Raw genomic sequence first — 15136 nt, 5'->3', positions numbered from 1 at the left:
GACCCTCCCTTTGGCCGGCCCATGAACAATCTATTATTGACTCCTAGAAAAAAAAAGTAGTGAAAAGAGACAATCTTTATTTTCTTGAAATTTCTCATTATAACCCCCCCCCCTGGAACATTACTTACGCACCTCATTGATTTCCATTTGAAAAGGAAGGAAAAGAGAATAAGAGACGATATTCTTTGAACAATTACAAGCATCACATATTCCCCTCCCCTTGCTTTATCCCATAACATTGTCTGCATGATTTTTATTTGTTTGAATTATTGTCTTGTTGCCCTGTTTTGTTTTCCGTTATTTTCTCTCCAGCCTTGTTTTATAAATAAATTGTCGTGTTTATAACACTTATATAAATGTCGTTGTGTTCCTCACCATTTTTCGTTGCCTTGCATTTGTTAATGTGAATGTCACCGAAGTATTCCATGGCGATATCACTGATCCGAACTTGGACAGGTGCTATCTCGGCTGAATAACTTTCAGCTGGCACCCTATATTTATTTTTTCCAAGACGCGCTCTCGGTGTTGGAATCTTCTTAGGAGACCCCTACCCGAGGGTACCGTCACAATTCTAACGAATAAATGTATCTAAAACGGCATTCTAAAGTTACATAAGATCTTGGATAATAGTTTAGACATAATAAATTTGTATGTAGCATCTATTATTGCAAACCTACGGTAATTTGGTCCAGAGGGGAATTTCTGCAATCAAAATATTATATAGTAGATAAGTAGTTATTTAACGTAGCCACCAAGGCGTTTTAGCAGCAGCAGCCATATGACACATATACAAATGAGCAAACCAGTGCATGAGGTAACGTCACAGTGGAAGAAGAGAAGACAAAGAAAAAATGGAGAGACAAAAAGAACACCACATGGCAAGGACCAAAAGAAAAGCCATGTAAAATGAACATGTAGCTCATGGCCATGAGAGACTTTTAAGCTCATGTTGAGATGGCAGGGTTTCTTAATAACATGGCAGACGAGATAAACTAAGAGATTTTTAAAGTAAGATGCAATGCGTTATTTTGGAAAGTACCATGAATAAATGCCTTTTATTTAAATTGAAAAGTTAAGTTAAATTTCTTTCCTTTTTTCGTTCTTTTCTTACTGTCTCTTCAACATGCTGGGTCCAACTGTTAACATGTAACAACATGTTTAAAAAGATTAATCCAGTAAGTAAATAAACTGAACCACAATGAACACCAACAAATCTCGGCTTCAGTGTTCTCTTAGCTGTTAAAAATTCTTCCCCAGTTCACCCTTTTAAAGTACTTGTTTTCCTTATATGCAAATAAACGCCACGTTTAAAAATCAAATGCAAGTTCTTTTTGATACTGAAATCAACTACCCAACGTATGAAACACGCCACATGCTTCAAAGCAACCCTTCATTTTCTTTCCCATTTAATCTTCCTTTATATTTAAAGCCACATAATCAATCACCGGCACTGTAAATAGTTTGATATGCTTTAACACTAAAGAAAACAAACATAAACGGCAATAGAATATTAAGAGATATTTACCGTTTCCAAGTAAAGGCATTGAAAGAAACCGAACTTCGAGTTCTTCACATAGGGAAAACGCCCATGTTATAGAATTCACCAGAGCCAATCGAACCGTTTGTTCTGATTTCTCAGCTGTGTAATGAGGAATGATGCAGTGCAATATGTATTGATTTCCCATGTTGGGCGCATGTGTCGCGACAGCTTCACCAAGTGGAATTGGTCTTGGGAAACGGGAACGGATCTCCGTTTCCAGTTCTGGTCCAGCCACCGCAGAGACAGCCTTTGCACTACCTTCGAAATGTAATAAATTTGGGTTTGCTGGTATGACCACAGCCTCCGTGCGTGTCATGTGCAAATGGGCTTTGTAGAGCTGAACATTCAGGTCCTCAATGTTAATGGAATACTCAACTTCTAGGGAAAAAGAAGAAAATTAGAATATGAACATGTATACTAACAAATATGTAACAATGCAATACGAAAAGAAACAATAATTTAGAAATAATATTACTTTAATAAAAATTAGAAGCAACAAGATAAGACAGCAAAGTGGCTCAGTAACATGCTACAACAGTCTCTAAGGAGTTTTGCACAACTGTCTGTCTGCGTTCTCCCCGTAACCTACATTTTTACAGTTGAGCAGCAAGATTTTGTACATGAGTATCGAGATTTGCTAGTTATAAAAGTTGTGGGCGCTGCCATTTTTTTTTTCACACAGGCATCACCACATTATCAAGGCCAAGAGGCCACTCAAGGATAAGGGTTAAAGAGTGTACAGTAGAAATTGGACAATATATTAGTAATGAAAATTCGGTAAATTTGATAACTTATATGGAACGGCTCATCAAGAACTTATTTACGTTAGACTTGAACACAACCATATTGTAGTCAGCAGGAAAATGGAAGACAATTCCACAGGCGTGTAGTTCTCAGAAAAAAGCTTTGTTCATGGAATCTACGTTTAGGTAACTAACTTTTGGAAGAACCCCCGCCCCCCCATCCGCTTTTCTTTTATATCGCAAGTTTCTTAAAACGTGACTAGCTAAAGTCCAGAATAAAATCACGCTTTTCTTTTAACGGTTAATTTTAAAAAAAAAGAAAGTCTTTTGAACGCTGTTAAAACTTACATTCTTCTCTACAGTTTGCATTTTGGAGACGGAAGTGTTTTTGTTGAGATAAGTGTTTTCAATTTTAATCATACTTTTATTTTTAGATTCAAATATTAATAACTACATTTTATCTCAGTATTTGATGTATGTATTTCTGTTTTATTAAATGCTAGCTTTTTTCTCGTCCATAAATGTTTATTTATCTACCAAGTTGATCTTAAATATTGTATAGACTCAATCCATTATATTATCCTTTTTAGTCCCCACCCCTTAATTCCTGCTTCCATCTTATCTCGCAATTACTTATAACGTCACCAACTAACTTTCGGAAGACCCCCCCCCATCCGCTTTTCTTTTATATCGCAAGTTTCTTAAAGCAGTGACTAGCCAAAGTCCAGAATAAAATCACGCATTTCTTGATTCTTTCTTCCCCACCCCGGCAGCTTGATATCACATGACTTACACACGTGCAGACCCTTTAACGGTCAGCCATTTTCTTGGTTTCCAGAATTTTTCCTACACTTTCTAATTTTGAGCTAAACAACAGCAATCATTTACAAAAATTTTCCCATTCAAGATAAACACTTACATCAAATAAATATTAGCCTATTTATTTTATGGTTACTTAACTACCATTAACGTAGGTAAATATTTTAACTGATAACACCTAATTATAATTTTGTTTGCAAGCAATAACGTAAGCGGTCTTTCATTTACATTTCGGATTCATTATATTTAAACATTTTTATTATTAAAAAGTTCATGAAATTTTTCCTTAAGTTTAAGTGTTTCTTATTGACGTTCTCCAAACCAGCTGTGCAATTTTAAGAGAATAATAGGATTATAACAGACATCAATAAAGTAAGGAGCATTAAAAAATCACATTGATAAACATATTTTGTCTTCCTTGATTGGTGCTTCATAGTTTATAAATTTTATTAACTTTATTATATTTTAATTTACTTTATTAAACTTTTTTTATTTATTATATTTTTATTGTGTTTATTATATTTTTATTGTGTTTATTATATTTTTATTTATTTTATTATATGTTTATTTATTTTGTTATATTTTTATTTATTTTATCACAATTTTTTTTACTTTATTATATTTTTATTTATTTTATTATATTTTTATTTATTATATTATATTTTTATTTATTTTATTACATTTTTATTTTTATTATTATATTTTTATTTACTTTATTTTTTTTATTTATTGTATTATATTTTTATTTATTTTATTATATTTTTATTTATTTTATTACATTTTTATTTATTATTTATATTTTTATGTATTTTATTATATTTTTTTTATTTTATTATATTTTTATTTATTTATGATATTTTTATTTATTTTAATTTATTTTTTTTACTTTATTATATTTTTATTTATTTTATTACATTTTTATTTATTTTATTATATTTTTATTTATTTAATTACATTTTTATTTATTTTATTATATTTTTATTTATTTTATTACATTTTTATTTATTTTATTATATTTTTATTTATTTTATTACATGTTTATTTATTTTATTATTTTTTTATTTATTTTATTACATTTTTATTTATTGTATTGTATTTTTATTTGTTTTATTACATTTTTATGTAGTTTATATTTTTTTATTTTATAATATTTTTATTTATTTTATTACATTTTTATGTAGTTTATATTTTTATTTATTTTATTATATTTTTATTTATGTTCTTATATTTTTATTTATTTTATTACATTTTTGTTTATTTAATTATATTTTTATTTATTTTATTATATTTTTATTTATTTTATTATATTTTTATTTATTTTATTACATTTTTATTTATTTTATTGTATTTTTATTTATTTTGTATTATTTTTATTTATTTTATTATATTTTTATTTATTTTATTACATTTTTGTTTATTTTATCATATTTTTGTGTATTTTATTGTATTTTTGTTTATTTTATTACATTTTTATGTAGTTTATATTTTTTTATTTTATTATATTTTTATTTATTTTATTATATTTTTATTTATTTTATTACATTTTTTTTATTTTTTATATTTTTATTTATTTTATTACATTTATATTTATTTTATTATATTTTTATTATTTTTATTACATTTTTATTTATGTTATTATATTTTTATTTGTTTGTTATATTTTTATTTATTTTATTATATTTTTTCTTTATTTTATTACATTTCTATTTATTTTATTACATTTTTATTTATTTGTTGTATTTTTATTTATTTTATTACATTTTTATGTAGTTTATATTTTTATTTATTTTATTATATTTTTGTTTATTTTATTATATTTTTATTTATTTTATTATTTTTTTTTATTACATTTTTATTTATTTTATTATATTTTTACTTATTTTGTTACATTTCTATTTATTTTATTATATTTTTATTTATTTTAATTCATTTTTATTTATTTTATTATATTTTTTTATTTTATTACATTTTTATTCATTTTATTACATTTTTATTTATTTTATTATATTTTTATTTATTTTATTACATTTTTATTTATTTTATTATATTTTTATTTATTTTGTTACATTTCTATTTATTTTATTATATTTTTATTTATTTTATTACGTTTTTATTGATTTTATTATATTTTTATTTATTTTATTACATTTTTATTTATTTTATTACATTTTTATTTATTTTATTATATTTTTATGTAGTTTATATTTTTATTTATTTTATTATATTTTTATGTAGTTTATATTTTTATTTATTTTATTATATAGCAATTATCCAAGTAGAAAAAAGTAAGTTAATGAGAATAACTGTAACTGCAAAATCCATGCACAATGCCCTTTACAAAATAATTATATCATTAAACAAACTACAATATATACACATGAAAAATCGAAAAGCAAAAAAATATATATCAGAAACTGCCATAGGATAAAAATTAATCACAAAAGCACTCTGGTTACAGATACATCGATAGAATACAACATTATCAAACTGTGATCTATTGTCGAATAGAATTTTATTAAAGATTGGCCAGGGCACTTAGATCATCCGTGTAGATGATGTTTTAAGCGAAAAACTAAAAGTCTAAATTACAAGATGTTAAAATCTTACTAAATTTTAAATATCAACTAATTGTGGTCAGAGAACACATGTCGGGAGGGAAAAGAGGGACCAGCTCCCCCGAAGGGGGTAGGGGGGGCTGGAAAGTGAAAACCGGTATGAAGGGTTTCTCCTACATTGACCCAAACTGATTGCTACAAGAGCAATGGTGTCTGATATGTGAGGTTGGTATTTATTTGCTCCCCCACTGAGCAAATTAGGCACAAGGCCGATTTTTAATGTGAGGAGTGAAGGGGAAATGGAGACCAGCTCCCCGGGGAGTAGGGGAGATGGATAGTAACAATTGGTATGAAGGGTTTTCCCTACATTGACCAAGGTCTTATATGTGGGGTTTCCCCCACATATGGTCTTTGCTTGCAGTATCTGCAGGTACAGCTATTACACTTTGATCTTTGCCTCTCGGGCCAAGGTTTATTCAGTTTGTATTAGGTGTATTCGGATTTGTTGCAATCGAATATTACATTTAATATTCTCGCTGACAAGTACTATTTACTATATTAACAATTTCGCTATCCAATGTTTTCTGTAATTGTTTTTTCAATGGCCTCCATATATTTTGGCACGTAATTCGTACAACCGTCGCATAAACCCATATTGGTATTCATATTTATTCTTACAAGTATTCGAGAAGAAAACTTTATGAAGATAAATACTCAAAGCTTGTGAAAAATGTACTTTTTGTACAAACTAAAGTTTATGTGGATGTTTTTAGGGATTTTTTGTTTTTGTAGAAAAATTACAAAAAAGTGGAAATTTTGGGCAAAAAAAAACTGGAAAAATGTTAAATTTGTAATGATATGTTTATTTTGTATTAAGTTAGAAAAAATGGACATTTTATTAATTTGGAAAGAAAATAAAATTTCTAAAAAAGTCGTAGAAACGTTAACAAAAAAATGGAAATTTTTTGTTAAAAAATTTCTAACAAAGAAAATTTTACAGGTGAAAATTTGGAAACACAATTGTTGGCTGCAGTAAAAAGTCACTCTCAACTGTGACTGTGCATGCTCCGTAAACACTTTTTACCATCGTAAAGGAAGTTTGAATAAAAACATCGGAAAGTGAAAGTGTTAATATTTAAACAGTTCTTGTCAGTGAGAATTTTAAATGTGATATTTATTCGCAGTCGACCCGAATACACCTGATACAAACTCAATAAACCCTAGAAGCAACTTTTTAAAGATAATTCTTCCGATGACGAACCAGCACAGTTTCACCGCGATAAATAGGTATGGAGGATTAATAAATCCAGAGAGAAAAATGAAGGGAAACGAGTGATTGAGAGCGTATAAAATGAGTCAAAATTATAAAAAAATATAACAATCAAAATGTATTGAATAGCACTGAGTAATAAGATTTAATCCGTAATGGAAAATGTAGAATAATTTTGCATTCAATATCTTTAGTTAAAATGAAAACAATGAAAGGAAGTCACATTTTAACATTAAAAAACAACTTTATTTGTTATCTTCGTTAGTAGCGTGTACAAAAGAGAAACAGGTTAGTAGGAGAGTTCAGTGTTCGTGCGCGTTTGTATTTAGTGAAAAGAGTTTCTGATGTGGGGACGTAGATTAACTATCCGACAGGCCTGTTAGAGAGAAAAGTGTTCAATGTGTTTACGTGTTGTAGGAGCGTGCGTCCGATAGTAGAGACGGGACAAAGGATTAGTGTCTCGTGCTAGGAAAGAGTACGTGTGTGAATTGCGCGTGGAAGCAAGTTTTGACGATAGCCATGTTGGCTTGTTGTACTCACGTTAGCCTGGGGTTAAAGGCGAATGTCTGCTGCCAGCGAAAGCCAGGGAGAAAGAGAAGGAAGAGTTGCCGATTTAGCCTTTTATGTACTCGGTCACGTGATTGAGAGCTGGCTTGTGATTGGACAAGCCAGGGAGAAAATGGATTTCAAATCTCGAGCCGCGAGAATTAACTCCTGCTACTGTACTTGTTGCAAGTTTGTCTACTACATATCAACAGTGCTTTTAAAAGTCTATTTTTCATTACTTAAGAAATACACGCTCGGCCGGCGTTTTCTACTATATCGGACATTTGAACAAAGAAAAACATGCCAAGCATTATTACTGTGGTACGTAAAAAAAACAAAAACTTGTATATCCCGATGAAGATTGTTATGAACCGAAATGTCGATTTAAAAAATATGTTTATTTATTGAAAATATTCTGCACTTGTGTTAGTTTTGAAACCATTAAATTTTGAATTTTGCATTCTATATTAACAGTGATTTAAAACAGTTAACTTTTTGTTATTTTATATATATATATATATATATATATATATATATATATATATATATATATATATATATATATATATAATCAATATTTTGAAGGGGTACAAAACTTTATTATAGCTATTAAAAAGGGAAGATTGAGTTTTTGTATCCATGGTAAAAAGAAGGACGGAGGGGAAACATTCAATGGAGGTTTAAAAAAAATAAACAAACAAGGGGGGGTAGAGTCGACCGACCAGGTTTCGCTTACACTTTTCAAAGCCAAATCGAGGCATTTTTTATGGGGGAACAAATTTTATCGGGGAAACGACTAAAATAAATCTACCGTTATGATAATTATACAATGGAGAGGAAACGCCTTAGAGACTAATCACGTCAAGACCCAAAAGACAATCCCTTTGCTTACAGAGAGAAGGTCTCTTTAAGTAATAAAGTAAACCTATGAGGGAGAAAATAATTCTACTTTAGCCTTCCTTGATGTATTGATAACGAAAACTCCATCAAATTATCTAACATCAATTTACCGTAAACCAACGTTTACGAAGCTGTATATACGTTGGGATTCATTTTGCTCTAACAAACGAACTCATAGCTTAATTTGGACCTTGACACATCGTGCCTTCATGATTTGTTCACAATCTTAATTAGATGAAGAACTAAAAACGATCACCAATACGTTGTCCAATAATGGGCACCTTCTTGATGTGATTAACTCCACCATAAAAAGGAAAATAAATAATTTTTTTCAAATAAAAATTAAGGTGGCGGCTAAATGTCCAATTGACATTCGTTTACCTTGGTTGGCGACAATAAGTGAAAAATTCGCCAAACAGATTAGCTCAGCTGTTGAACATTGCTATTTTGTCTTTAATCTAAGTGTGGTGTTTTCGACAGAACCATTATTGCCATCCTCTCGAAAGGACGTTCTGCTCCCCATCATGTGAATAATGTCATTTATCAATTTAAATGTAGTTGCAGTGCCAACTACGTTAAATGGTCGCGTCCAACAACATGTACCCAGCAAAATCAGGAATGGAATGTACCGACCAACGGATGTTTTGAGTAATACGCATGGTTCTGCTATAACAGACTATGTGCTTAAAAACCCGCGATGTGCAATGAATTTCAGCAGTGATTCATTTTCTATTCTGAGTCACTCTCATTCGTTATTTCATCTTAATAAAGACTCTTCATATCTATCTGCGTAAGTATACTTTGATAATTATATTTCAATCTGAAGAAATATGGTATAATAAAAATTATGGGGTGTTCGTTCGCACCTTACCTCCATAGAATGGAAATATGTCACAAAGTTTAAAAAGGGTTTTTAATATAGATCCACAGAATATTGTGATAAGTGTTTCAGTGTGAAAAGGTATGGTATAATAAATTATGGTGTTTATCTAATTTATTTTTACTTTCACCATATTTTGCTTTGGTTTTGATACCCCCAAATTCAACCCAAATTTACAACCCTTCCTTTTCATAACCTATCATACTTTCATAAATCAGAGTCCATTTTCTGTAGGCTGTTTTTGAACCCAGTCAACGACGGGTACTTTTGTTAGTCTATATAAATACACACACATCAGTTTGCCGTATCTGGCCAGTGTCTGGTCGGAACAAGTTATAAGGAACGGATCAGGATTATTTATTGCAGATAGGCAACCGTCTCTCTTCTGGAAGACCGTTAGAACCAGGTTTTACATTCAGCGTACATACAGTTATTTCAAAATGATTACTTAGCTAAGTGTTAGTCAGGCTCGACATCGCTTAACTTCAGTGATATTACGGAGCATCAAGGTATTTTTTTATAGCCGTATGTCATAATAAACGATAATAATTATAAGGAAGCATATAAAGAAAAGAAATAATAATCGAAATGTATATGGTCATAATTTTGCACAGTAAGTTTTCTGTTATTAGTAGTCTTTAGTTAGTACTTATGCAGTATAAGAACCGTTCTATCGTCAAAATTGTCTGTGCGGTTTACGGAAAACTTCGCAACGTGCCGGACGAAAGACTTGTGATTTTATTTCGTAATACATTAATTCTGTTGGTATGAAACTAATTCAATTAAAAATTAATTGAAAAGTGAGAATAATTAAAAAAAAAATTGAAAAATGAAACCGATTTTAATGAAAAATTAATTGAAAAAAATTAAAATTTAATTAAAAATGAAAACCATTTCAATTCAAATTTAATTGAAAAATGAAAATAATATTCTTAAACAATTATTGGACAATTTTTACGAAACTTTAAGAACATTCAAATTCAAATCAAGAAAAACACTCATTGAAAATTTTATGAATAAATGTTTATTTTTGAATAACAAATAACTGATAGCTAACAAATTGAAAATGGATTTTTTTTTACAAAGGAGTCACCACTTATCAAGGCCCGGAGGTCACCCGAGGATAAGGGTTAATAAGTGTACAGTGGTTAAGGGAAATATGTTATAGTCAACTTTAGTATTGGAAATTTGGTAAATTGGATTACTTAAAGGGATAGCTCATCAAGAATTTGTTCACGTTGGACTTGAAGACAACCATATTGTAGTTAGTTGGAAAGCAGGAAAACAGAACAGAGTTCCACAGGTGTGCAGTTCTAAGAAATAAACTTTGTTAATGGAATCTACGTTTAGGTTTAGGTACAGATAAAGAGTGGGGGAAATTATTAATAGTGGTTTCAACTAGACGAGTGTTTTTCATGAAAGTCAGGACAGGGGGGGACACAGATTGGAGCTCAGACGAGCACTTGCCATAAAAATAACGATAAAGCAGAGAAAGGCTCGCAACATCTCTTCTGTGGGAAAGAGGTTGCAGGGAAGAGAAAAGGGCATCCTCCACTACAGAGTCTTTTTTATTGGCTTAGCGTTTCGACACCTTTCGGCGTTTTCCGTAAACCGCACAGACAATTCCGGCGATAGCACGATTTTTATACTGCATAAGTATTCTTTAGTCTGATGACTTTCTTTCGGAATAAGAAATACCAATGATGAGTAAACTTACCCATTTTAGGTAGTCCTTAAAGTTATGGCTGTCAAACAAAAAGCGCACATTACGAAACTGAGGACGTCGTCATTTTGATAATCGCTGATACAACATTATGACGTAATTATGACGTAAATAGGATTTGAAATAATCAAGGCAGATTTATTAGAGAATAAAGTGAATTTACTGCGATTTATTTGTCTCCCCACGACGGCTGTATATTATACAAGGTTAAGTTTAATATAAACTGTAGTTATTGTTTAGCCATTTATCTGTCTGCATAAATGTCGACGAAAGAACAAAGAATGTGATTTGAGTGGTTGTTGATGAAGATTATGAAGAGAGTTTTGGGCCCAAGGTGGATCCCTAAGGTACGACAGCGTTAATACATCGGATTTTTGACTTTAATAAACCTTTCAGAGAAGAAAGATTTTATGGTTGAGACATTTCCAGTTATTCCGTAGCTGGAGATCTTATGAAGTAGACCATTGTGCCTGACCCTTATGGCTCCAAAAGCGAATCCATTATCTATAGATTCACTGATCTTGTGTGATATTACCGTCAACAAATCAGCTGTTCATCGCCCCGAACGGAAACCATATTGCATGTCACTGAATATGTTGTTTTCTCTGGTGGACAATTTCTCTATTCATCACAGATTCAAGATATTTACTCATGACGCATAGGAGGTTGATTGATCGGCACTTCTACAGTATGTGGACGGCAACCATATCTTGTGGTGCGTTTCATTAAACTGTCGCCAGGTGGTGCTTTTCGATCAAAGAATAGGGGACAATTTTACTTTAATTCAAAAAATGTTTCGGAAAAAAATCCAATTTTGGAAAAATGTTTCATTTCAATTATTTGTTCGAAAAAAAAAAAAAAAGAAACAAACAATTTTACTTTATAAAAATCCAATGTTGCGTTCATTACAAAATTGTTTTATTAAAATTATATTTTCTTACGCAGACTTTTAAATGTCTTTACAATTATATTTTGATGCATTTTTAGACAATAAATGTTTTGGTTTTCAAGTATTTTTCTGTTCAGAAAAAAATTATTCTTTGTTACTTATTTGCCGTATTATTTGATCAAAAAGAAATTGGAGTTATCGCCCCAACAATGGCCGCCGTCCACATACTGCAGAAGTGCCGATTGATCTGTATTGAGATGTAAAAGACTAACCCCCGTCGTTTTAAATAATAGACAATCTAACGGGGTTTTCTAATGTGTTGGGAAGCATCTTTCCTTTATGCAACGATTGAACAACTTTGTTCTGGGTACAGCTTTTTGAACACAATGATTGGAATGTTGTCAGGAGCAGTTGCTTTGCTCGAATCAAGGCTGTTGGTGAGTTTGGAAGCATCTTGGTATATGAATGCTGCTAAGAGGATTATTGATCCTGAGATAAATTCAGGAGTAGACGGTCATTATCACTTGGGGTGGAGTTTGATGCGATCTTCTTAGCGAAGAGTTTGGCTTTGTCGAATGCTGATGTAATCACCTCAGGTCTGTTGATAATGGTTAGGATAGAAGTTACGCATTTGTTCAGAACTTTGTTGGTAATGCGCTAAAACTCTGTTCAGATCATTTAAACTTGACAGTTATGGCAAAATACTTTCTCGTGTTTTCTATAACCATTTTTTTATGCAGTGGTTTCTTGCAGTCCTACAGGTAACTTTAGTTTCTGAACATCTATTTCGTTTAAAGCAGTTAAAATAAAACAATTGCAGCGGCACATTTAGGAGTGTACCATGATGGACTATTAGGTTTAAAAAGTTTTTAAAAAAGTATATAGCTGTCTATGCCAATAGTTAACCAGTCTGCCATATCGGATGCGATAGAGGAAAGATCCAGATCGCCAATGAAATAGTGCAGAGAACATTTTTTTTTTACTCACATTCACTCCTAACGAGGCATATCGCCACTTGCATGTAAGGGGTTACTATTTGGGACTATGCCTAGGAAAGATTAGCAAGATGTTGGTTTACATTACATTTAAACATCTGCATATCAGTACAGGCAGTAAAGCAGGTAGCAGGAAGGGAATTCCAAAGTCTAGCTGTTCGAGGAAAGAAACCATTAAATTAGAAAGCTTTCTGGCATTTAGGGATCTCAACAGTGAAGGGGTGTGATTTTGTTGCTAAGTGGGTTTGTCCGAGATATGTACATCGAGGGGACACAAGTGCAACGAGTTCATCAGTTGACAAAGTAGGACCTATTAGATTGGACACTCTTCTTTGGACCCTATCCAAGAGAGAGAGAAAGGCTAGCGGTAGATGCACCAACCCAAATGTGGCAACAATACTCTATGCATGGGCGAATGGTGGCTTGGTAGAGGTACAGGGTACTCTGATGTGTGAGTACTCTTCTAGCACGATAGAGGGAATCAAGCTTCTTTTGCAGCACCCTTTGCAATGTCCTCAATTTATTTGTTCTAGTTCATATTGCCCGTGAATGCTTAGCTGAGGAATTTAAAGGAAGAATTCTCAAGTAAGGTGTTATTTGTCATAGATATCAGTGATTGGAAAGGTGTCTTGTAATTGTTAAAGGGGAACAGCTTAGTTTTACTAGCATTAAATGTTAACATTCATTTATGGCCTCATTCTACTATTGTCTATAGGTCAGTTTTTAACGATTCTGCCATTGTCTTACATTTGTGTGCATCCATTCTTCCCTCATACATGTTATAGAGCGTTGTATCATTAGCAAATATACTCATCTCGGGCACAATATTATCGGAGAGATCGTTAATGAATATCTGGAATAATAGTGGTCCAAGGATTGACCCCTTAGGCATTCCAACATTAATGTTATGCTGTTTGGATCTACGTCCATCAGTGACAACCTGGATTGAATTATATTTAGTATTCATCCAGTTATACATTATGATTTAATTTTTATTAGTAGCTTTTCATGCTAGACTTTATCAAAAGCCTTGGATATATCAAGGGCTACACCTCTTGCTTCGCCTGCCTCACTCAGTGCGTTGTATATGCGTACAGAAGTGACTTTTAAAATACCTGCAGTAGAACAGCATTGCTTAAATCCATACCGTTTGTCAGAGAGAAGATTAGCTTTTGTGCAGTGGTTGATTAGAGCTTTATTAAAAGATTTTAGTGAAGAGAGGGGCAATAATTGAGAGGGAATTCTTGTATGCTGGTACCACAGAGGCCATTTTCTAGCTATTAGGGAAGCAAGATTCAGCAAGGTATTTATTGTAGAGCTTGGAAAGTATAGAGGCTAGCTCAGCTAAGCATTTCTTAATTATATAGTATAACAGGGATGAGATTAGGCCAACACGCCTTGGAGGTATTCAAGTTTTTTATGATATTGCAGACATTAGAAGGGGGTGATTTTCACATCATCTAATGTTGCTTCAGTCTGCATAAGGAAATTTGGGAGGGGGTTGTTTGTTGGTTCTAAGATGAAGTTGGAGGCGTATCACTGGGCAAGCATTTCAGCTTTTGTGGTACAGTCCCGACTTGAGGAAAAACGGTAGAGAAAATATAACTAATGAAGTGACAAAAGTTGAAAGCAAATAAAAGTCTGGTCATCTGATTCAAGATGTTGCTCTGTGCTACAAATGTAGACTCCAAACCCGTGCATATATTTATCCGAGTCCTTATGGCAGAAAGGGGGGTATCTTGTCATGTTAAACTAATAAGAGGGGGTTGAGGGGAGGAGGTTTGTTTCACTTAAAGCTAAGATATCCGGGAAACTTACTAAGAGATAAGACTCTACATCAGTTCACAGATTTGTGAATGTGAGCCTCAAGGGAGGAGGCGAATTGGTTTTGTTTGGGTCGTTGTCTGGTTTGATCGTGATATTTGTTTGGGTTGTCATTTCATTACTTTTTTGTTTAATTTTAGATTGAATGGGAAGAGAATTGGACAAACTGGACCAGTTTTGACACCAAGTATACACACAAAACAGGTCCATTAGCCGAATCCTTCCTAGACAGTTGTGACCTCATGAAAGCCCACTAAAGATAGCAGCCAGGTCCCTTTCCATGCAGGACATGGTACTACAACTATTCCGATATTATAAACTACAAAAAAGTTAGGGCTCCTGCATTGTCAATCAGAAACAGCAGCCAGACAAACTGTCAATCAGGTACCTTCAACCTAGCAAACAAAACCGGCCCAAACCAGCCGAGTGAGCACAAGTGACATTCCAGCAAA

The 15136-nt window shown here is 31.9% G+C and overlaps 1 protein-coding gene across 3 annotated transcripts in view; it reads right to left on the bottom strand.

The window, feature by feature from the left end:
• The window catches only part of LOC145276691 (NADH dehydrogenase [ubiquinone] 1 alpha subcomplex subunit 13-like), an 85411-nt gene extending 74310 nt beyond the window's left edge, over positions 1 to 11101 (bottom strand). For 2 of the 3 annotated variants that reach the window (XM_080127874.1, XM_080127876.1), the window contains exons 1-2: positions 10971 to 11101; positions 1526 to 1918 (exon numbers count right to left, since the gene is read on the bottom strand). In XM_080127874.1, coding sequence (XP_079984000.1) covers positions 1526 to 1918; positions 10971 to 10974 — 397 coding nt within the window. In that variant the 5' untranslated portion in view covers positions 10975 to 11101. The remainder of the gene's footprint in view (positions 1 to 1525; positions 1919 to 10970) is intronic. The other variant, XM_080127877.1, reaches the window with a different exon arrangement.
• Between the last annotated feature and the right edge of the window lie 4035 nt (positions 11102 to 15136).

The sequence above is a fragment of the Euprymna scolopes genome, chromosome 5 (genome assembly GCF_053919585.1).
Source record: "Euprymna scolopes isolate OS-2025 chromosome 5, ASM5391958v1, whole genome shotgun sequence".
Classification (NCBI taxonomy): domain Eukaryota; kingdom Metazoa; phylum Mollusca; class Cephalopoda; order Sepiida; family Sepiolidae; genus Euprymna; species Euprymna scolopes.
The sequence above is the reverse complement of the archived record's forward strand: the minus strand, read 5'-3'. Positions and strand labels throughout refer to the sequence as shown.